General features: G+C 31.4%; 1 protein-coding gene across 1 annotated transcript in view; it reads right to left on the bottom strand.

The window, feature by feature from the left end:
* Positions 1–24654, bottom strand: part of SLCO6A1 (solute carrier organic anion transporter family member 6A1) — a 71903-nt gene that overhangs the window by 638 nt on the left and 46611 nt on the right. Inside the window, 4 exon segments of the mRNA XM_006913381.1 lie at positions 4201–4338; positions 5278–5342; positions 13149–13336; positions 15389–15545. Of these exon segments, the coding sequence (XP_006913443.1) occupies positions 4201–4338; positions 5278–5342; positions 13149–13336; positions 15389–15545 (548 nt within the window).

Consider the following 24654-nt stretch of genomic DNA (forward strand, 5'->3'; position numbering starts at 1 on the left):
AAATATTCATCATTTTCCAAATACAAACAAATATTTTAGAAATATTGATTTAGGGTTTTTATTAATTTTCGTATTTCGTTTCAGAAATTTAATGTAGTACAAGTATTATATAAAAATACTTGAACTTTGAATGCAAACAATCCTGTTAATTAAAGTAAAAAATATTGTAGAGCAACAATTAAATTAAAATAATTAAATTAAATCAACTAAATTAATTAAAGTAGAAAATATTTTAGAGCAATAATATCAATTATCTGACAATAACAATTATAGTGGTTCAAAAGATAAAATAGGAAACATTAATGAGTCTATTCATTTATAATGACACAATATTTCACACATTTATTTATAAAGCCAAGCACTATAAACAACCCAAAATACATTAATGAGAATGTAATATAATCGCAAAATGAAATAGTATTCAGAAAAAATTTTAAAGCACAAACTACTGCTATAGAATAACATGGCTGAATTTCCTAAAAGCAAAATATTAAGCAAGATAGACAAGAACAAACAAACCAGTATATATTGTATTACATTCACATAAATTTCTAAAACAGGGAAAACCAACATATTGTAATAGAAATCTGAAAGAGGTTTATCTGTGGAAGAAGGAAATTGACTAGAAAGGGGCATAGAAGAAATTTCTGTTTCTTGTTTTGGGTGCTGGTTTCACAGGTTCACTCAATTATCAAAAGCCATCAAACCAAATACCTAAGATCTATTTTACCCAATAGCATATAAATTTTTTATAGTAGTGCTTGATACATTTTTCACAAACAGAGAGTAACCAGCATCTGGATCAACAAAACAACACTGTCAACACCCCAGAGGCCCTCCTCATGTTTCCTCAAATTCACTAACCCAAAAGGGTTAGTTTTTTTTGTTTTTGAAGTATATTCAGGTCAAAATTATATAAGTAGGATCATACAGTGAATACTAATTTATGACTGTTTTTTTCTTTAATATTATTTTTGTGTGATTCATCCATATTTTATATAGTTGTATATCTTTCCCTTTTATTGTTGTAAAGTATTCCCTTATCTATTTTATCACGATTTATTTATTCATTCTGTTGCTTATTAGCTATTTGATTATCGACTTTTGGGAAGTTTCTTTTGTCCACTTTGCTATTAAATTATGTAACTTTTGTTTATTATTGATTTGTGGGAGTTTTTTATATATTTTGAGTATTAGTTCTTTTTCACCTTTTTTACTGTCTTCTAAACTGCAGCTGTCTTTTCTGTCTCTTAATTATTTCTATTGATGATCAGAACATATTAATTTTAACATAGTCTGATTTTTCTTTTATAGCTAGTGCTTTTTGTATCCTGTTTATTCAATCTCTTCTTACTCCAAGACCATGGAGGGATTCTCCTGTTTTTCTTAAAAGGCATTATTGTTTTATCTTTCACATTTAGATTTGCAATGCATCTAGAATTGGTTTTTGTATATGATTTGAGATTAGGATTAAGATACATTTTTTTAGATATGCATATATTAAATGATCCTTTATTTAAAAGGCCATCTTTTTACCATTGCAGTGTCTCCTTCCTTTGCCATAAATCAGTTGAGTGTGCATGTGTGGGTTTGTTTTTGGATTCTCTATTCTGTTTCATTCGTCAGTGTGTTGACACTTGCACTCTACTGTATTAATTATTATAGCTTGATAATAGGCTTTGATACCTGATAGCATGTATCCTAAAATTTTGGTTCATCTTCAAGATTCTCTTGATAATTCTTGGCCCTTTGGCTTTCATTCAAATTTCAATTCTCTTGTCAATTTCAAAAAAAAACCCCCACCTTCTGGCATTTTGTTTTTGATCACTTGATACTATAGATTAATTAAAAGAAGAGGCATTTTAAAATCTTCCTATCTGTAAACAGGATACATTTTTTCCATTTATTTAGGTTTTAATGTCTCTCAGATAAAATTTGTTGTTGTCGGTATAGAGATTTTATATAAATTTCAATAGATTTTTTTCTTGGTACTTGATTTTTTTAATGTTTTTATATTATTTTTGTATTTGGTTGTATAGAAAATGTAACTGATTTTTGCAGAAATACAACTGATTTTTAAATATTGATTATATATTAAGTAACCTTACTAAATATACTTACTAATTCTAATATACTATTTTGATATGAATGCTAATTACAGGTATGTTCACTTTATTAAAATGTGTTGAGCTATACATTTATAATATGTGCTCTTTACTGTATATATAATATATTTCAATAAAAATTCTATCAAAATAAATAAACCCGATGAAGTGGTAAACATGACAAGTTAAAACAGGAAATGTTACAAAAGACATAAATCATCTCTCTACTGTAATTAAACTAAAGCTGATGGAATCCTTCATTTGAGATAAAAGGTATGTAATGAGTCATCTCAATGAAAACTTAAGATTTGAGAGATATCAGAAGAATTTCCTTGCTACCAAAGGGAACCAGTGAATTGATAATTTTTTTTACCAGCTTTTTAAGTCATAAAACTTTTGTGAATCTGAATGCCACAGCCTTCCTCCACTGGGGAAAAATTTTTGGACATAAGATGTAGAAATAGAATTTTAAGATTTCAAACATATACTAAAGTTCACTGTGGGCTCCTAGGGTTCATGGATCCCTGGTTGAATGTCTTGCTCTAGAGTAGTAGTGTACATAGAACTTCTTGTGACAATGACAGCATTCTACATTTGCACTGTACAATACAGCAGTCAAATGTGACCATTAAACATGTGAAATTTAGCTGAACTTTTAATTGCATTTAATTTAGTTTAAATTTAAATAGCTACATATGGTTAATATATACCACATTGAACAGTACAGTTCTAGTCTTTCACAAAGCTGTCCTCAAGGTGCTTTATTAAAAATACACATGCCTACCACCAAACCCTGGTATTCTAATTCAGAGACTCAAATCTTATATTTTTAGCAAGCACTCCAAGTTTTTCTGATTCAACTGACTCATAGAATATACTTTAAAATGTACTAGTTTATACAAAATTGCCACAAATGCATATTCTTATGTTTCCTGTGTTTTGCCCTCTCATTATAATTTATGTTATTTATTATTGTTATCTCCTTTTAACAGCTCCTTAGCAGTTTCTCTAGTAGTTTATCAACATTCTCAATTATGTCCTGTGTTTGAAAATAGTTAAGCATGTTACAGGTATATCTAAAATAAAATTTAAAAGGCTCAGAAGTGTTTTTAAGAGGACTTCCTTAAGAACAATGTCTAGTTTTGTTGGATTATCTCTGAGGAATTCATTTTGACTTCTTAAATGTCATTTTTGACTTTTTAATTTTTTCTTGAATTTTACTTTATTCAGTGTTGACTGCTTGATAATCAACTTCTGAATTAGAAGGCATTACTGTATACTGTTTATCAAACAAGTATTTGTTACTGTTAAATGGTAGAGTCTATCATTATGTGTTTTTTTAATTACTGAACCCACTTAGTAAAATCATAAAACATATAACTACTTTAAAATATTTATCACACCAATAGCATCTCTACAATAAAATCATTAAATGTTAACAATGATTAAGACTTCAGAAGTTATGTACTCCAAAATCCTCATTTTACAAATGAATAAATTGAGTCCAGAAAGATCTAGTGAATTTTCCAAAGTGATACAAGCATATCCAGACTTTCCCAATACTTTGACCATAGCTCACAGCACCACAGCATCCTAATCCTTGTATCTCTTATTTATTCTACAAATACTGAATGTTTTCCGTGTGCCAAGCACTATTACATCATCGAGCAAAAGAAACCATATGAAATTTACATTTATATAGGGTAAGGGTATCTTGATGCTTTTTAGTGGTGCAAAAAAAAATTTTTTTTTTAATTATCCAGTCTTTTACTGTGAAAATGGAAAGGGTCACAAAGTCAAACTACTTGGTTGTATATGTTTACAAAGAAAATCACTTTCCAAATTGAAATCCTGCTTATTATCACCCTTTACTCAGGAATAACGTAATACAATTGTGTATTTAATGCAGTGACTCAAGTATTTACATAAATTCTATAGTATTTTAGTGTCCAAAATATTTTCTAAATAATATAAGGCTTCTTTAATCATCACAGTATTGATTTGTTCATAGTTTATTATTACTCTACCTTATAAACAACCATAAACTTTTAAAACAATTTTACCTCTCTACATTTCTTCAATAGATATCACTTACATATTCCTACGAATAGGTAGGCCATTTTTGTCATGTCATAGATCCAACAACTTCCTCTTTTCCCGCAGTATCCAGTATCCCAAAAGGTACAAGAAGTTTCTCCTATCATTTTAAAAGCAATTGGTCCAGGTATACTCCCTATGAAAAATATCATGATTGAAATTTTCCATGAAAACACTATAGGTTGGGATCAGAATGATTTTTATCCTAAAATTAAACTTACACCTATATATTTAGTCTTCATCATTGTAAACATATCATTTAAAATTATTTAAGAATTTACTTGTAGATAGGACTGTTAATAACTAGAAACAATGTGTTTTCAAAAAAGTCTTATCCCTGTAAGTGTAAAAAACTGATAGATTTGCATCTTTTTAGAATGGTGTGCATGTTGTTATTTAGTTGACATCTCAAAACTTGTTAATTCTTGAATTAAAAATTTAAGAGAAAGTATTTTAAAGAGGTACTAAATATTGATTTTGAGAACTCCGTATACCTCAATTCAATCCAATCATGTTTCTTTACCCCACTAATATTTTCAATCAACTGCTTGAATCAGAAGTCTGAATATAGCCATAATGTGGATTTGAAAGCAGTGTTTGCTATTTTAAGAAAGCCTGAAGTACAGAGTGTATTATCCTCAGCAAAACCAATTTGTTCTTTGGATATAAATCCCTAAAAACATCAGATTCACTGTCCTTGGTAATGAAATGTTTAAAAGCACTAGTCTAGGTTAGTGACTTCCCAAATGTGCAAGCAATGTATAGTTGCTATGTTTACATGAGTGTTTTATTTCAGCTTACTAAACCACATGTATGAGCTTGATGAACATACTTCTGATCAAATAGATTGTTTCTTCTAATCGAATATAATATTAATGCATATTTTATATGACAGTTAGGATGGGCTTTATATTAGGTATTGTTTTTATGTATTACTGCCCAATTCTGCAAAGCAGCTCTCTCATTCGTTTGTTTCAGTTTACCATTATTTATTTGAAATTATAAATATGCATATAGACACACATATCAAAAAATGAACATTTCAGTGTAATAAAAGATTGTCAAAAGTCCATACCAAATACTCTCAAAATCACATAGGTCACACCCAAGGCCAAACAACGCTGTTCGTCAGATACAACACTGCAAGCAAAGAGCAATAATATCATCAAAATACCATTATTAATAGCTATAGAGAATGTTTTCTAGGTTAAAGAATACTTTTTCTGTGCCTCAATTAAACTAAGAATCTTTAGCCAGTTAACAGGGTTCAATCTGGTTGAATTAAAGAACTGCAACAACTCCCATTTCTTCATATCCTGCCCCTTGCCAACCAATTCCAAAGCTTCTTGCTTTTCACAAAAAAGAAGCAATTATGACCCAAACCCTCGGCCCCATCCTCCTTTCCCTTTACTGAAAAAAAAAAAAAAAAAAAAGTAGCACTAGATTTCCCACTTCTTTTTCTTCATTTTGGAGTGAATATCCATTATTTTAGAACCTTCTTTTTCCCCCTGTGAGAGCCACTCTTTACCTCTCTGTACCTTGCTCTGGGAGGCTGACCTAAATGGACTACATCAATAGGCTCTCTTGCCTTCTGGCTTCTGAATGGGTTCTGCCAATGGGGTGCTGTGGCATGAGGGAGGAAAGTGAGGTCATGGTCTTCATTCCCAAGGTCCATCCCTGCACAATTAGGTCAGGCTGACTAGGTGTCTAGACAAAGAATTCTCCCCTACAGGTTTCTCTCCTTCTTACCCCTGTTTCCCTTTGAGCTTGAGGTGGTAACAGACCAGAGGTATTGCACTGTACCTTGAGATTCCTTAAACCCTGCCCGCATTTTAAATAACCACTTTATTCAACCTTGAATTGTCCTAATCTGAGGGTATCATCTCTTTCCTGTTGGATCTCTCACTGTTACACTCACTATTCAAAAGCTAAAATAAATGAAAAATAACTTTCCCAAATGAAAACAAGATCTCTATATAGGAATAGCAATAGGAATATTGGTCAAACCAGGCGTTTGTTTAAAAAAGAAAAATAATGTATAACATTACATATTGTAGTTTGGAAAATAAATTGAAAATACAACAAAAAAATCAACATTTCAGAAAGTAAAAAATAACTAAATTTATAAGATATGATATTTTAAGTAAATTGTTTATCCTTTATTTCCTTGTTCTAGAACTTGCAAAACAAACTAGTATGACCAATATTTTCGTTCAAAATAACTCATTGTATTAAAATGTAGCATACGTATAATATTTTGTGACTATTTTGCGAAAAGTAAGATAATTTCACCTTTGTCAACCTGGAAAAAAGTATATATTCTTTCCTCAAATGTTTACTACCAGGAAAATGAAAATAAATTAACCAATTCTCAAATGATAATATTTTTAAATTAAAAAAATACACTTTTATTACGAGCAGATTTACTAAAGAGAAGTAAAAGAAGTAACGTGCCACATTTTAGAACCACACTTTAGTATAAAGTTTTTGGTATAAAGTGGAAAGAGTCTTATGCCTAACTGTAATTGAGAGTTCTGCTTCGTTTAGCATAAGTAGTTTTCTTATATGTAATATGATATGAGTGTCCTCTGAAACATCTATTCAGCAGACCATAACTCATAAGTATAATTAAGTATTTATATATCTTCAGTTTGATTATAACTTTTTCTAACTGATATATTAAACAAGGCAAAAAGATTGATTCTCAGGATTTTGCAAAATCAGTTAAATGAACAGCACAAAAACAAATAACTGATATGTATAGAAAAACAAAATTTTAATGCATAAACTCCTATGTTTTAGCAACAAAGTGAATGCTTTTTTTTTTGTATTCTAACAAGTAAGCCTATAATAGGATGATTTAAGGATTTCATTGAGTAAACAAAAAGCTTATTAATACTCTTCCAAATGTAAAAGGCAGCTTCTACTATCTCTTACCACTTCTAAATGTATATTTTCAGTCCATATCTTTCATGTAAGACACGAGTTCTAGACTTAAGTTCCTGCCTTGCACAAAAGTTGGTTTTCCCCTAGTGCACCCTGTCACAAGTGGAACCATCATCCATGCAGTTTTCAAGTCCAAAATCTGTAAGTCAAAGTGGCATCTTTGATACTATCCTTTTCCTTATTGACCTCATACAATTAATAATCAAGTTATTATTAAAAATAAACATTTTTCATATACTTTTCTCGGATTTTCTTCATCTCTAATTCCACTGGCCTATTCCAAGCCTGTATGTTTGCCTTAAAAAGAAGAAAATGAAATGACTTCCTAATTTACCTCCCAACAACCATCCTTATCCTTTCAGTCCATTCTCCATATAAGAGCCACAGTGCTTTTTTTTAAGGCGAAATTCTGAATATTTCACTGCTCCACTAGGATCTTTCAGAGGCTTCCCATTGTTCTTAGGATAAAATCTAGAATTGCAAATAAATTTACAAGGGTCATCCAATCTTGTTAGTCTCATTCCATGCCACTTCACTTTTGCCTTTATCTCCCTCCTTGTTCATGACTTTCTAAAATACAACAGTCTTATGAAGGTACTTTAGAATCTTTGCATATGTCATTCCCACTATGTGAAATACTCATTCTCCATCTTTTAGGGTTTAGCTTAAGTAACATATCTTCAGGCATACCCTCTCTGAATCTCCAAAGTAAGTAAGATCATCTTATAATTTTCTCATTGCATTTTTCTATATTTTCTTTGCAGCATGTTTTAATATTACAATTAAATACTTATACGTGTAACCTTTTTTTTTTTTTTTTTGCTTTGCTGTCTATCTTTCCACCCTCAAATGTCCAGGCAGAAGGAACCTGGTCACTTTTCTTCCGCTTTTCTTCCTCCCTGGCTCTCTCCCCTTTAAAGTACTCATCTACCTTCCTGTTTGAATCCACGATGACTATCACAGTTGAGAAGACAAAAACATGTAAAAATAAAGAGAGATGGAAGGGAAAGAAAGAATGGAAGAACTAGTTTTTCTTAAGAACACTGACAAAGAGATACAAACAAATGATATTATTCTGTTTAGACTTAAGCATCACACAGCTTTAGATTTCAGAAAATTTCTGCAGAGAAAAAAAGATTTTGTCATTCTTAGGCTCATGTGATCACCAAAATCTCAGATAAATAGAATGTACTAAAAAGAAATGAAATTCTCTAACTGAAAAATATGCTAATTAGTATTACGAACTCAATAGGTGAATTTAATATCTAATTAGACACAGACGAAGATAGAATTAGTAAACTAGTATGTATATAAGTAACTGAAAAAGCAGGTGGAGGTAGAATTAATACATTAGGATATAGATAAGTGAAAAAAAACTTTAGTCTGAAGCACAGAGTACAAAAATATAAAGTGTGTCTATGTGTTTCTTATAAGAGTTCTATAAGAAACACATGGACACAATGAAAGATTTATGGTATGTATAATTTGATATCACAAAGGTGAGTAGAGAAAGAATGAAGCAGAAGCAGTATCTGCAAAAAGAATAGTTAAGAATTTCCCAAAACCAATGAAAGATCTTGTGGTAGATAATCACCCAAAGATGACTATCACCGATTCCTTTTTATTTCCCTATACATGCATGTTGTTCCTGACATTAAGAGATAGAATCAAATCACCCTCCCCTTGAAACATAATGACTTTTTTGAAAAATAGAATCCAGAAAAGTGACATTCTTGGACTGTCAGCCTAGGTCAAATTAAGCCTACAGTTTATGCCTGGGTCTTTTGGAACACTAACACTTTGGGCCGCACCCTTTTGAAATTGTTGAACTTTGTTAACAGAAGTACAGGTCACATAAAGAGTCCACTTATGGCAAATCAACAGTAGTCTCCCAGCAAAATTTTGCCTAAATTGTAAGCCTTCTTGGAAATCCAGCCCAGTTATGCTGTCAGATGACTCAAGTGTCATGTGCCAACTAACCATAAGCTCATGAGAAACTCTGACCAAGAACTACCCACATTGAACCCAGTCAACTCAGTGAACTATGAAAGATACAGATAAATTGTTGTCATTAAATTTGGGGTGGTTTGTTACTGCTATGAGTTGAATTGTATCTCCTCCAAAATTTAGATGCTGAAATCCTAACTCTTCTCCGATACCTTGGAATGCTACCGTATTGGAGACAGAGTTTTACAGAGAAAATTAAGTTAAAGTTTAGTTCGCCTCGTGGGCCTTAATCCAACATAACTGATGTCCTCATAGTGAGTGGAAATATGGACACAGACATGTACAGAGCTAAGACAATGTGAAGACAAAAGGGAAGATGGCTATCTACAAGCCAAAGAGAGGTCCTTCCCTCTTAGCCATCCGAAGAAACCAACCCTTCCAACACCTTGATCTCAGATTTCTAGTCTCCAGAACTGTAAGTAAACAAATGTCTGTTATTTTAGACACCCAGCCTGTTGTACCTTTTTCTGGCAGCCTAGCAAACTAATACAGTTACCATCCTAGTAGCTAATAGAAAAAGACAGCAAGCTTTTCTTTTAAAGCCATAAGAACATTTTAAAACTCCATGAACCATCAATACAAACGAAATTATATTAAGGAATATCATAGTGAAATTGCTGACAGACAAAGACAATGAGAAAATGTTAAAAGCATCTAGAGAAAAAGACACATTACATTCAAAGGAACAGTAATAAAATGTTATAGAAAGCAAGAAGACAGTTAAATATTTCTTTTTAAAGTACTGAAAGAAAATAATGACCAACATGGAATTCCATAAGTAGTCAAAATATAATTTTATAATAAAAGTAGATTAAAGATATTTTTAAACAAGAAACAAATGAACAAAAATCATTTCCAGCAGACCCACAGTAAAACAAACTTTTCTAGAGGAAGGAATGACCCCTAAAAAAATGCAGGAAAAAAATGAAGAGATTCTGGTACTGTGCTATTAAATATATAATAAATAAAATTACATTCTTTAGGATTTAAAATTTAAGTAGTCTCAAAATACCTAACAATAACAAAAGCTTGGAAGAGAGTTAGTTAATGGAATTAAAGTATTTTTATGTTCTTACATTATCCAGAGAGTGGCAAAAGTACTACTGTACATTTGACTCTAATAAGTAATACATACTCCTGTAAGATCTAAAGTGACTATACAAGAAGAATAAAATAATACATAGTTAGCAAAATAATAGAGGGAAATAATGAAAACTAAAAATAACTATCAATTCAAAAGAAGTAAGAAAGAACTAAAAGAACAAGTAGAAAAATTTTAAAACAAACAGTAAAATAATAGATGAAAATCCTAACACATTAGCAATTATTTTAATAGTTTATATACTCCAATTAAAAAGCTAACTATGTGTGGCTTCCAAAATGTGCCTTAAATAGTTATAGTAAGAGAAAGATTGAAAGTAAAAAGAAAAGTATCTAATGAAAATGCTACTAAAAATATAACCGATAAAGCAATATTAAAGTCAGAAAAAGTAACTCTAAGACAAAGTTATCAGAGGACTATTTCATAAGGATAAAAGAGTCAATAAAGCAGGAAGTGGCAGCAATGCTAAATGTTTTCAACTAATATAGATTCAAGATATATACAGCAAAGATGATAGAAATTTAAAAAATGAACACATCCACCATAACAGATAAAATTTTAAATCATTTGTAAGTCTAAAGACATTTTCAAGAAAAGAAATGATAAAAATGTGTTCTCTGAACACAGTGGACTCAATCTAACAATAAATAACAAAAATATAACGAATTTCCAAATATTTAGAAATTAAACTATACACTTCCAAATAACACATAGTTCCAATAAAAAAAAAATACACTGAAAGGCATATTTGAATTTAAAGAATGAGAAAAAATGTATATCAGACATTCAGCATGCACATTTAGATAAAAAAGGCATGTATACAAATATATAGAAATATATATGTGGATAAAATAATTATAAAAATAAATTAAAATGATGGAAATTATTAAAATAAAAATAGAAAGATTTATTAGTCTCCCCACCTACACACACACACAAAGTCATTCAATTTTTAATTAAAACCTCTCACAAAGAAATTTCCAGGCCCAGGTGACATCACAAGTGGTTTCTTCCAAAGATTTAATTAAAAAGTAATACTACACCATGATAAAATAGTATAGATATTAGGAAAAGAGGAAATACTTCTCAATTCATTTTTTGAGGCTAAAATAACACTGATGCCAAAACCAGACGAGCATATTAAATTATAAAGCAACTTTATTCATACAAAATTTCCAACTATACCAGCAAAATGAATTGAGCAACTAACCAAATCCGATTAATTCGTAGAATAAGTAGACATATCTTATCGCAATAATCTCAATAGATATGTCAAATACATTTGATAAATTTTAAAATTTATTAATTAAAAAAATTTTAATGAACTAGAAATGGAAGCAAACTGGCTTTTTCTAATAGGTGCTATAAATACCACAGTTAATGGTGAAATTTTCAGCAAATTTCATATCTAACAATGAAATATCAAAATCCTTCATCCTAATGGGCATAAAAAACAAGGAGTAACTATCACTACTTCTATTTAGCATTGTACAGGATAGCTTAATCAGTGCAAGAAAAAAGGTATAAAGATTGGAAAAGAAATAAAAATCATTATTTGCAGATTATGATTATGTACATAAAAAATCTGAAGTAATCTACCAACTATTTGAAATTAATATGAACACAATCACAGAATACGAAGTCAAAGCGCAAGAATGAATTCCATTTCTTCATACCAGCAATAAACAACTATACTATACTATGCTATAATAAACATCAAAAACATCAATTACCTAAGAATGAATCTAATGGAGATATATGACCTCCACCATGAAAAAATTATGAAACATTATTAGGAGAAATAAATGAAGATTTAAATAAATAAAGAGATTATACTTCACTGACTGATCAAGAGACTCAGTGTGGTAAGTATAGCAGCTCTTCCAAATTGATTCAAAGGCATTCCAATAAAAATCTCAACATATTTTTTATGGACATTGACTAAGTAATTTTAATCACCTAGAAATACAAAGGGCCAAGAATGGCGAAGATAATCTTGAAGATGGGCTTACAACAAAGCCTGACATATTCACAATAAATATACAGAAATAGACCCACATACATAGAGCCTGTTGGTACACTGCTGTGGGGAAAGGATAGCCTTTCAATAAATGGTGGTGAGTCAGTTAACATACATATTAAAAAAGCAAACCTAAATCCCTACTTTAAGAAAAAAAATTCCGGCTGAATTATTGATTATATACTCTTTTATTAAAATAACATAAAAATGTCCTTATGATTTTGATTAGGCTAAGATTTCTTAAACAGGATATTAAAATTAAAAAATATATTTCACTCAAAAGATGCCATTATCAGAGTGGAAAGGCAAGCTGTAGAGTTGGAAAAGATATTTGTAAAGACTATATATGACGAATGACCCCCAACTTGGGAGTATATAAAGAATATATAAAGACTTTTTGGAAGTCAATAATGAAAAGACAGAAACCCAGTGTAAAAATATACAAAAGAAATGAACAGCCATTTGACAAAACTGCATACTCATATGGCTAGTAAATAAAGGAAAATATGTTCAATATTAGTCTTCTGAATAAGGAAATTAAAATCACAAGGAAATAATACACACATCCATCAAAATTGCTTAAAGTTAAAAACAACAATAGAATGCTAGAAGAATGAATTTGTGCAAATACTTTTGTAATTTATTAAAGAATTTAACATATGTGTAGCTTATAACTCAGCAATTCTGTTTATATATGCACTCAATAGAGAGTTAAACATACACATGAATTTTGACAATGTAACAGTTTCCTTTCTAGCAGTTGCTACCTTGAAACAAAAGAATAAATCATTTACTTACGATATTGTAAAATCTTCCTAAAATTGATTTTTATGTATTAAATGAACAATGATTATGAATAATATATACATACCGAAGGATGGTTAGGAGGTTTGGTATACCAGCAAAATCAGCAAATACAATTGTACAAAAGGTAAGAACAATGAACAGAGGCAATTTAGAGCACTTTGTATCACATTTCCCAGATCGAGCATCAATAAAATCACCTTGATCATCTGGAGTTATTAATCCTTCATTAATGCAAGAACAATTGAAGTATGTCTATGAAAATTAAGATAGGAAACAATCTTAGAAATATAGTCATAATGCAAAAACTTTTATTGTAAAATAAAAATTAAATCAATAACTACAGGAGGACTAACCAGTTTTATTAGTAAATACCTTTATATTAAATCTGCCTGTCATTATTTAAAAATGAAACATTAATGATAAGTCCAAGGTATTTTACCTAAATGAATTGTGTGTGTGTGTGTGTGTGTGTGTGTATTTAATTTTAGTTACTTAGGAAAAATTCTATTTAAAGAATTCCACCAAAAATATTACATTTAATTACACAAATAACTATTGAAGAGCTATGTAAATTGAAGGGAGTTAAGGAAAATGTAATAAAATGGAACTTTAGTTGGGATTTGAAGTATGGACAGTTACCCAACCGTGGAAGGTTTTGGGACTATACTGTAAAGATAAGACTTTATTTTCTATGTAATGATGACAGGGCTATTATCTATTACACTGAGAAGGCAGTGTCTAAGGCCTAAAATACAACAGAGCTACATAAAAATGTTGTAACTTTAGTGTCTTAAAAAAAAGAATGTAATAATAATGGATCCAGCCTGGATCATATTTGTTTTTCACAGAAATGCAGTTGTACATGAATTTTTTAAATTAATTATTTTAGTGAAGGAAGGGGCTTACAAAGGCAAAGTATATAGTGCCAGTGAAAGTCACAATGTAGCCCTGAATGGAAAGCAATGAAAATTTGGGGTGGTTGTTACACAGCTGGTAATTCAAGAAAGATGAAAAGGTAATATTTTCTAAGAAAACTAATATAGAGTTTGAAGATACAGAGACTAGGTAGCAATTTATTAATCTATTGAAAAGATTCTAAGTTACTACTAGTGAAGGAATAAGAGGAAACAGATGGGTTAAATCTGAGTGAGGCATAAAGTGGTGGTCCAAAAATCGTCTCAGTTTGTTTGTGGGAGTTGCTAAGTGGCTACTGGACATGCTAAAAAAAAAAAAAGAGAGAGAGAGAGAGAGAGAAAAGAAAGAAAAAGAAAAAGAAATATCCAAATGTCCTAATTTCAATTTATACATTCCACTATTTTTTTTAAGTGCCCATGTACTAAATATCATTTTAGGTGCTGGGAAAACACGCTAAACAATACAACAGAAATCCCTGCCCTCATGTAGAGAAATTTTTTCTTGGACGAGACAAATAACAACAACAACAACAACATGTAATGGAGCACATGGTGACAAATATTTTACAGATTAAAAAATAAAGCAAGAAAAAGTACAGGGGTGAACTTAATATAATCAGTGAATATCTCAATGATGCAGTGATATTTGAGCAGAGGTAAGGCAGTGAGCTATTTGGTTAGCTGGAAAAAGTACATTCTAGGTAGAAAAACAAAAACAGAAATTGAAAAGCCTTGGGGCTAGAGCTTACTTGATAAGTTCAAAGAAAAGCAAGGAGAAAAATGTGGGTGGAGCAGAGTGAACATGAAGGAAACTAAGAGAAAATAAAATCAGAGTAGTGGGGGAAGGGTAGATTATACAGAAACTGGTAATTGCAAGACCAATTTAAGAACTTTGTTTTTTTAATCTTAGTAATGTGAAACCATTGGATGGATATATGTATAAATGACATATTTTGAAAGATTACTTGGCTGCTATATTGAGACTACTGGACTATGAAGGTAAGGGTGAAAGCAGAGAAAATAGTTGAAAAGGTGTGAAATAAGGTACAAGACAATGGTGACTGGGACCAGGGCAGCATCAGAGGAAATGATGAAGATAGCCAGATCTAGCATTTATTTTGAATGTTGATTTGAAAGGATTTTCTGAAAGATCTTAAGGTAGGAATGGTTATCAGGAGGCATGGTTTAATGTGAGAGTATCTTTTCTACTCCCAATTCCCACAAGCATTCTGTATTGGGGCCACATAAGGTAAATGTTCTTTTCTTCTTTTAAACATTGATAAAAAGGAAAATAGGGGGAGGGGAGCTTTTATAGAGAGCTAGGAGTGAAATGTAAACATTGTCTACAAGTTCAACATCTTACTGGAGAGAAAGAAGCATAATTAACTACCTTCTGGTTATTTTCTAATATTTTAGAATATGCACACCCTGCAAAGCAAGGAGAAAAATATTCAATATCATCTCTTCCACATACAGTGGAATAAAATGAAGATGAACATCCACAATGAGAATTGCAAGGAGCTGTCAGGTTTCCAGACTGTCCTGTTCTATAAAAAAAAGATTGAATGTAATTATAACATCACTGCATTATACTTATTAATGTATATCTATGAGATCCATAAAAATATTATTAAAATAATCATTTTAACAGCCTTATTAAGATATAACTGATATACAATAAACTATATGTCCAAAGTGTACAATTTGAATTTTTTTGCTCTATGTACACACTTGTGAAACCATCATTACTATCATGTTAACAAACTTAATCATCACCCCTAGAAGATTCTTCATGCTCCTTTTAATTCCTCTGCCCCCTGGTATCTGTTGATCTACTTTCTGTCACTATTATTTGCATTTCATAGCATTTTGTGAAATGGAAAAATATAATATGTGCTCTTTGGCTTCTTTCATGCAGTTGATCTTTATGTGGTCTTTGTATGCATATACTTTCATGTCTTGAGTAAAAATTAAAGAATTGAATGTTTGGATAATATGGTAGGTGTTTTCCATAGTGATTATGCTATTTTACATTCCCACTAGCAGTGCATAAGAGCTTCATTTGCTTTGTGCATGCCTCATCAACACTTGGTATTGTCAGTCTTTTCAATTTTAGACATTCTAACAGGGGTATAGTAGTTTCATATTGTGGTTTTTAATATGCATTTATCTAATGACTAATGATGTTAGCATTCTCCCATGTGTTTATTTTCCATCTGTATATATTTATTATTTGGTTAAATGTTCAAATCTTTTGCCTATTTTTGTAGATTATTTGTTTTCATATTAAGCATTGAGAGTTTTTTATATATTCTAGAAACTAGTCCTTTGTTAGATAAATGATTTTCAAATATCTTCTCACAATCTTTAGACTGTTTTTAACTTCCTTAACATGGTCTTTTAAATACCAGAAGTTTTTTTATTCTGATGATGTCCAATTTATCAATATATTTCTGTATGGATCATGTGTTTGGTGATCTAAAACTTTACTGAACCTAAGTTCACAAAATTTTTCCTTATATTCTTGGAATTTAACAATTCACATTTACATCTACAATTCATTTTGAGTTATTTTACATGGTACAAGATATGGATCGAAATTTATTTGTTTATGTAAAGATACCTAACTGTTCCAGCATCATTTGTTAAAATGATTGTATGTTCTTCACTACATTGCATATGCGCCCTGTCAAAAATCAATTATCCTTATAATGTGGGCCTATTTCTGGACTCTATTCTGTTCAACTATTTTGATCTAATTGGCTATGTTTATACCAATACTACTTTCTTGAGTATTTTATCCTTACTGAGTTAGTCCTCCACTTTTGTTCTTCAGAATTGTTTGTGGTTTTTCTAGATCCTGTGAATTCTAGCGGTATTAGTTTCCCTGGATTTTCAGCTCATCAGCTCAACTCAGGGAGTCTGCCAGAATCTGTCTAGTTCCAAATCCTTATGACAAGATCTCAAACACTCTCATAAGGCAGTAAGCTGGAAGAATCATAGGGCTCACCTTGAATGCTCCCCATTTCTCACTTACACTATCCTTCACTGACCGGTTCCCATGTCTTGAAAACCATTGTTTTGAAATAGATTCATTGTACAGAAATAAATTCTATAAACCACCAAGAATCTACCCTTCAACACATACAAAAAAGGCAAATTAAAATTACATCATAGGACTACTCTTCTTAGCAAGATGCCCCTCCCCCACTCTTCCTACCCCTAAGACCTAATGCATTTGCAGTACTCTCAGTTTTGCATTGGCTGCTGCAAGTAATCTCTCACTGACCACTGGCTTTTGTGTTATTTTTTCAAAAATCAAAATCTTGTAGGAGCGGTCCAATCAGCTGAGCTTAAGGTCATATCCTTGTTGATATCAGGAAGATGAGGAAAGAAATATTTATTTTCTTGATTGATTTAGAAGTAGGCAAGTCCCTAACTCACACATGCACTGAATGGGGCCCAAATAGCAAAGATGATGAATGTTAAGTACCAAAAAGACAAAGTTTTTTGTATGTTGTTGGTTTCAATTTACTAACATTTTGCTGAGGCTATTGTGTCTAAGTTTATGAGAGAGATTGGTCTGTAGTGTCTATTATTTTGTATTGTCCTTAGTTTTGCTATCAGAATAATATTGGCCTCATAAAATAAATTAAAGGAGTATTCTCTCCTCTTCTATTTTTTAGAAGATATTGTGTAGAATCACTGTTACTTCCTCAAATGTTTGGTAGAATGCTTCAGTGAAATCATCAGGGCTAGAAAATGTTTTAGGAGGAGTTTATAAACTGTGGGTTCAATTTCTTAAATAGTTTTTATTATAGCTATTCAAATTATCTATTTCATATTAGGTGTTTTTTTTTCAGTTTGTGCTTTTTAAGGATTAGTTCATATTATCTGTCAAATTTATCTGTGTAGAGTTTATAATGGTTCCTTTTTATTCTTCAAATATCTATGGGGATGGTTTTATTGCCTGTTTCATTACTGATAATGGTTAATTTGTGTGTTCTTTGCTTTTTATCTTTGTCAATCTTGCTAGTGATGTGTTAATTTTATTGACCTTTCAAAGAACCGTGTTTTTGTTTCATTGATTTCTAATTGTATCTTTATTATTTGCTTCCTTCTGTTTCCTTTGAGTTTAATTTTGCTCTTATTTTTCTAAATTCTTGAGATGGAGTTTAGATTATAGATTTGAGACTTCTCCTGTTTTCTATTGTGTGTATTTAGTAGTATAAAATTTCCCCTAATTACTATTTTAGTTGTGTCCTGCAATTGTGATATATGGTATTTTTGTTTCCATTCAGGTCCATGTATTTTCTTTTAATTTGTTTTCAGACTTCCTCTGTGACTCATGGATTATTTAGAAGCGTGTTGCTTAGTTTCCAAGTGTGGTAGAAAACATATTCTATAGTTTCAGTTTTTTAAACTTTTGAGATTTGTTTTATGGCCCCAGATATGGCCTTTTCAGTGACTTTCCATTTGTACTTGAAAAGAATATGCACTTTACTGTTGTTGACATGAGAGTTCCACAGATACAAATTAGTTCAGGTTGGGTAATTGTGATTTTGGTACTTCTTTTTTCTCCCTTGAGAGGGTAATGATCAAGTTTCCAAGTGTACTTCTATTTGTCTTCTTTTTCTCCCAGTTATACAGTTTTTCCTATTTGTATCTGTAGAGTCCGTCGTTAGCTCCATGCATAAGTAGAGTTGTTAGTTCTTATTGGTAAATTGACCAGTTTATCATTTTGTAATGTCTTTATCCTTATAATTTTATTGGTTCTGAAGTCTGATATTAATACATTCCTTCCAGCTTTCTTTCGTTTAGTGTTTTTATGCTATAACTTTTCTCATATTTTTTATTTTTGAACTATATCATCATTATCTTTGAACTATATCATGTAGGCCTCATGTAGACTAAATTTAGTTGGAATTTAATTTTTTTTATCCAATCTGAAAACCACTTCCTTCAAATAAGTAGGTTTTGACTAGAAATTAATGAGTATTTTCATAAAGCACCAGATACTAAATATTTTAGGCTTCACAAACCTTATACTTTCTGTTATATATTCTTTGCCCTTTTTAAATTAGTAAACTTCATTTTTTAGAACTGTTTTAGGTTTACAGAATAATTGAGCATATAGAGTTACCACATACTTCTTCTCCACCTACACACAGTTTCACCTATTTCACCTATTATTATGTTACTTTATTGTGGTACGCTTTTTACAACTGATGAACAAATAATTTCGCCTTTTCCAGAATGTAATATAGTTGGAATCATATAGTATGTCGCCTGACTTCTTTCACTTAGCAATATACATTTAAGATTCCTCCATGTTTTTATGGCTTAATAGCTTATTTCTTTTTATCATTGGATAATATTCCATTTTATCTACAGTTTATCAATCCATTCTTCTATTAAAGGGTATGTTGGTTGTTTCCAATTTTTAGCAATTATGAATGAAGCTGCTATAAAAACTCATTAGCAGATTTTTATGTGAACATATATTTTCAACTCATTTGGGTAAATACCTAATGGCAAGACTATGTCTATGTATGAAACTGCCAAACTGCCAAAGTCCCTTACCATTTTATATTACAGTAGCAGTGAATCCAAGTCCTTGTTGCTCTATATCCTCACTAGCGTTTGGTTTTGTCAGTTTATTTTTTTTTAATTTTAACCATTCTAAAAGATGTGTTGTGCTATCTCTTTGTCATTTTAATTTGCAATTTCCTAATGGCATATGATACTGAGCATATTTTCATATGTTTATCAGCATGTGTATATCTTCTTTAGCGAGGTTTCTATTCAGATCTTTTGGCCACTTTTAATTGGATTGTTTATTCACAAATTGATGAGTTTTAAAAGTTCTTTTAATATTTTGCATATGTCCTATACCAGATATACATTCTTCTCCCAGCTTGCAGTTTGTCTTTTAATTCTATTAACTGCATCTTTCACAGAGAAGGGTATTCATTTTAATAAAGACTAACATTTTTTTTTTCTTTCTTGCATCGTCTTTGGTTTTGTATTAAAAATGTCATCACCAAACCCAAAGTTAGCTAGATTTTATCCTCTGTTATCTTTAAGAAGTGTTAGAGTTTGGAGTTTCACATTTAGGTCTTGATCCATTTTAAGTTAATTTTTGTGACAAATGTAAATTCATCTAGATTATTCTTCTCTGCCTCCTTTCCTTCCTCCTCCCTCCTCCTTCTCCCCTTTCTCTTCCTCCTTCTCCTTTTTTTTTCTTTGCATGCGAACATTCAGTTACTCCAGCACTATTTGTTGAAAAGACTATCCTCATTCTAATCCAAGATGATAACATATGAGCTTCCTGAACTTACCTGCTCCCACCCACACACCAAATCTACAGCTACACATGGAGAAATTGTCTCAGAAAAAAAATCCAGTAACTAGCTGAGTGACTCCTACACGTTGGGCAAATGAGAAAATACCCACGTTACTAACATTGAAATGGGAAGGAAAAGCTGAGACACTCTCACCATAAACCTCACTCCTGGCACAGTGCCATTTTATTGGAAAGGAGCTCTCAAGTCCTAACGTTTTTCCTAAGAAGCAAAGGGTTTGGAAGGAGCCTATGCCTGTGCCCCCAGCTTTTGCAGCTGCTGCCCAAGGGATGAGCCCCTAGGTGCCTGACCCAGAGAGCCAATGGAGTTTGTATTCACGAGTCCCAAGGGGCTTGCAAACAAAGAAGCAATTATTAACAAGAAGAGGAGCACTCTCCCACATCTATAATCACTTAGGCTCAGCACACAGGAAGCAGGCAAAAAAGCCCATCTCTCAGTTTCTCCATAGAAGGGTCCTAACAACATACTTTCCCATCTAGTGCTTGAGGGTCCAGTTTCCAATTAGCCTGAATATGGAGGTGCTGACTGCAATATTCTCTTTTGGGACACTGACAGGTTTTGGCACACCTTCAGTCACTGGGCACCACTAAAAACAAAAGTGGTTTGCACAATTACAAAGATTTGTGAGACTACCAAGAGCTCAGACCTATAATAATTTATTGATAGATACACGAGGTTAAAAGATGTGAACTGTAACATCAAAAATATAAAATAATGGGGAAAGATTAAAACTGTAGAACTTTAGTATGTATTTGAGGTTATCAGCTTAATATAAACTGATATAAATATGTTTTATGTAAGCCTCATGATAACCACAAAGCAAAAACCTATATAAAATCCTTAAAAGATAAAAAGAAAGGAATCTAAGCATACTACTAAAGAAAATCATCAAATCACAAAGCATGAGCAAGAAAAGAAGAAACAATACAGGAACCACAAAATAGCCAGAAAACAACAAAATGGCAATAAGTGCATTCCTATCAATAATAACTTTAAATGTAAATGGACAAAATACTCCAATCAAAAGATATAGAATATCTAAATAGTTTTTTTAAAAAAGACCATCTATATGTTGCATACAAAAGATTCATTTCAGATGTAAGGAAACACACAGACTGAAAGTGAAAGGATGGAAAAAGATACTCCACGAAAATAGAAACCAAAAGAAAGCTGGGGTAGCTATATTTAAAAACAGACTTTAAGACAAAGACTATAAAAAGAAACAAAGGTCCCTTTACAATGAAAAGAGATCAATCCAAGAAGAGAATATAACATTTGTAAATATTTATGCACTCAACAGGAGCACCTAAATACATAAAGCAAATATTAACAGACTTAAAGAGATAAATAGACAGCAATACAATAATACTAGAGGACTTCAATACCCACTTTCAGCAACAGATAAATTATCCAGACAGAAAAACCTGCTAGGAAACTTGAACCTAAACTACATGTTAGACCAGATGTACTTAACTGATATTTGTAAGACAGCCCATCGAACAGCAGCAAAATATATTCTCAAATGCACATGAAATAATCTCCAGGATAGATCATATGTTAGGCCACAAAACAACTCTTAATACATTTTAAATTGAATCATATCAAATATCTTTTCTAACCACAATGGTATGAAACTAGAAATCACTTACAAGAAAAATAAAAAATTCACAAATGTGTGAAGATTAAACAACATGCTACTGAACAACCAATGGGTCATAAAAGAAATCAAAAAATACCTTGAGATACATGGAAATGGAAATGTACCAAAACCCATGGGATGCAGCAAAAGCAATTCTAAGAGAGAATTTCATAGCAATAAATACCTACATTAAGAAAAAAGAGATCTCAAATAAATAACCTAACTTTATACCTCAAGAAACTAGAAAAGGAACTAAGCCCAAATTTAGCAGAAGGAAATAAAAATCAAAATGAAAATAGAGACTAATACAATAGAAAGATCAATGAAACTAAAAGCTAGTTTTTTGAAACAATAAACAAAATAGACAAACCTTTAGCTAGATTTGACATGAAAACAAAAGGCTCAAATAAATGAAATTATAAATGTAAGAGGAGATGTTACAAATGATACAACAAAAATATAAAAGTTATGAGACTACTATGAACATGCTTTCTTTCATGCTTTCTTTCTTGTTCCCATCTTTCCCTCTTTTTCTGCCTTCTCTGATTTTAACTGACTGTTTTATGAGATTTCATATTCTCTTATCTGTTAGCATAGCAGTTATACTTCTTTTTAAAAATGTTTGAGTGGTTTCCCTAGAATTCCCAATATACATTTACAAGTCATTTAAGTGCTTTCAAATAACACTACAGTACTTCATGGGCAGTGCAGTTATCTTAAAGTAGTCCTAATTCTTCCCTCCCCCTTTATAAGATTGCTATCACTCATTTCACTATCCATAAACTATAATCGCTGAACACTCTATTGCCATTATTGTTTTGAACGAAGAGTATCTATTATGCCAATTTAAAATAAGAAAACAAAAGAATATTTTATCTTCATTTACTTATCTCTTAATGCTCTTTGTGTGGATTCAAATTTCTGATTCATCTCATTTTTCTTTTCTTCTGAAGAATTTCTTTAAACATTGCTTGCAAAGCAGATTTACTGGTGACAATTTCCTCATTTTTTGTTTGTCTGAGAACATCTTTATTTATCCTTTACTTTTAAAGGATAGTTTCATTGCACACAGCATTCTAGATTAATGAGTTTTTTTTTTTTTTTTCTTCAACCATTTAATAATTTCATTCCACTCTCTTCTTACTTGCCTGGTTTGTGAAGTCTGTTGTAAATTATCCCTGATCCTCTCTGGGTAAGTTTATTTCCTCTGGCTTCTTCCAAGATTTTGTCTTTGTTTTTGATTCTGCAGTTTAAATAAGATATGCTTAGGTGTAGATTATTTTTATATTTGTCCACCTTGTTTTCTGCACTTCCAAGGTCTGTGGTTTGGTATCTGTCATTCTGGAAAATTCTCAGTCATTATTACTTCACTTATTTCTTCTGTTCCTTTCTTTCTTTATTCTTCTGGTGTTTCCACTACAGATCTGTTATGTCTTTGAAATTGCTGCACAGTTCTTGGGTGTTCTGTTCCAGTTTTTTGTTTTGTTTTGTTTTTCATTCTCTTTTTCATTGTTTTTCAGTTTGAGAAGTTTCTGTTGACATATCTTCAAAGTCCTTGATACTTTTCTCAGTCTTGTCCAGTCTACTAATGAGCCCAAGAAAGGGATTCTTCATTTGTGTTCTAGTATTTAGTGTTTTTGTTTTCTGGGACTTATTTTTTATTTTTTTCCTTAGAGTTTCTATTTATATATTTATATTATCTATCTTTTCTTTCTTATTGTCCACTTTTTCCATTAGAGCCCTTAGCATTCTAATCATACTTATTTTATGTTCCTAGTCTGATCATTCCAAAATCTCTGTCATACCTGAATCTAGTTCTGATTCCTTGTAGTTTTTGTTGAAAGCCAGACATTATGTATCAGATAATAAGAACACAGGTAAATAGGTCTTTATTGTGAGGTTTTATGTTTATCTGTCTAGGGTTAGACTGTTTAAAGTATGTTGTAATTGCATGTGTCAGAGGCTTCAATTTTCTATGGTATCCACATTTTATCTTCCCTATTGTCTTTGGATTTCCCTAGAAACTATTAATAGCATGTGTCTTGCATCACTTTCAGTTGTAATTATCTGTCATTATACTAGATATGGTGGTGTTGTAGAGAGAAAGCATTCTATAATCTTATGATTAAATCTTAAACTTTACCAGGTTGTTTTTTTTTAGTGGGCCTGAGTCTCTAGGCTGTGACCTTCATAAGTTTTGCTTAGCTTATTTTTTTTTTTTTCTTTCCTTTATGTCAGATGAGAAGGTCGCAGAAGGATTGACTTGTCTAGTTGCCCTCCCTTCTAAAGTTTGGTTGGGGAAACTCCGGTAGTTCCCCTAGAGGGCAGGCTTTTGTTACCAAGAGTAGACTTCTCTGGGGCATATTTCAAAATGGTTACTTTCCTTGTTTTCCAGCCCAAAATATGAGAGAATTTTTTTCTCAACCAGAGAGAACCTGGTGGGGGCACCCTTAGAGCGGGGGCATCCACCTAAGAGTGGGCCCCCAGAAGTTTTTATTTTTATTCATTCATTCATTTTTCCCCCAGGAGGTTTTAAATCTCAAGTTAGTCCAGGCTCCACATCCAGAAATAGTCAATTACTGTTTAATGTTTAGATCCAATGGCTTCTGCTCCCAGTAAATTGCAATTCTATTTACCCATGGAGAGCCAGTT

This window comes from Pteropus alecto, unplaced genomic scaffold (assembly GCF_000325575.1).
Source record: "Pteropus alecto unplaced genomic scaffold, ASM32557v1 scaffold20, whole genome shotgun sequence".
In the NCBI taxonomy this organism is placed as follows: domain Eukaryota; kingdom Metazoa; phylum Chordata; class Mammalia; order Chiroptera; family Pteropodidae; genus Pteropus; species Pteropus alecto.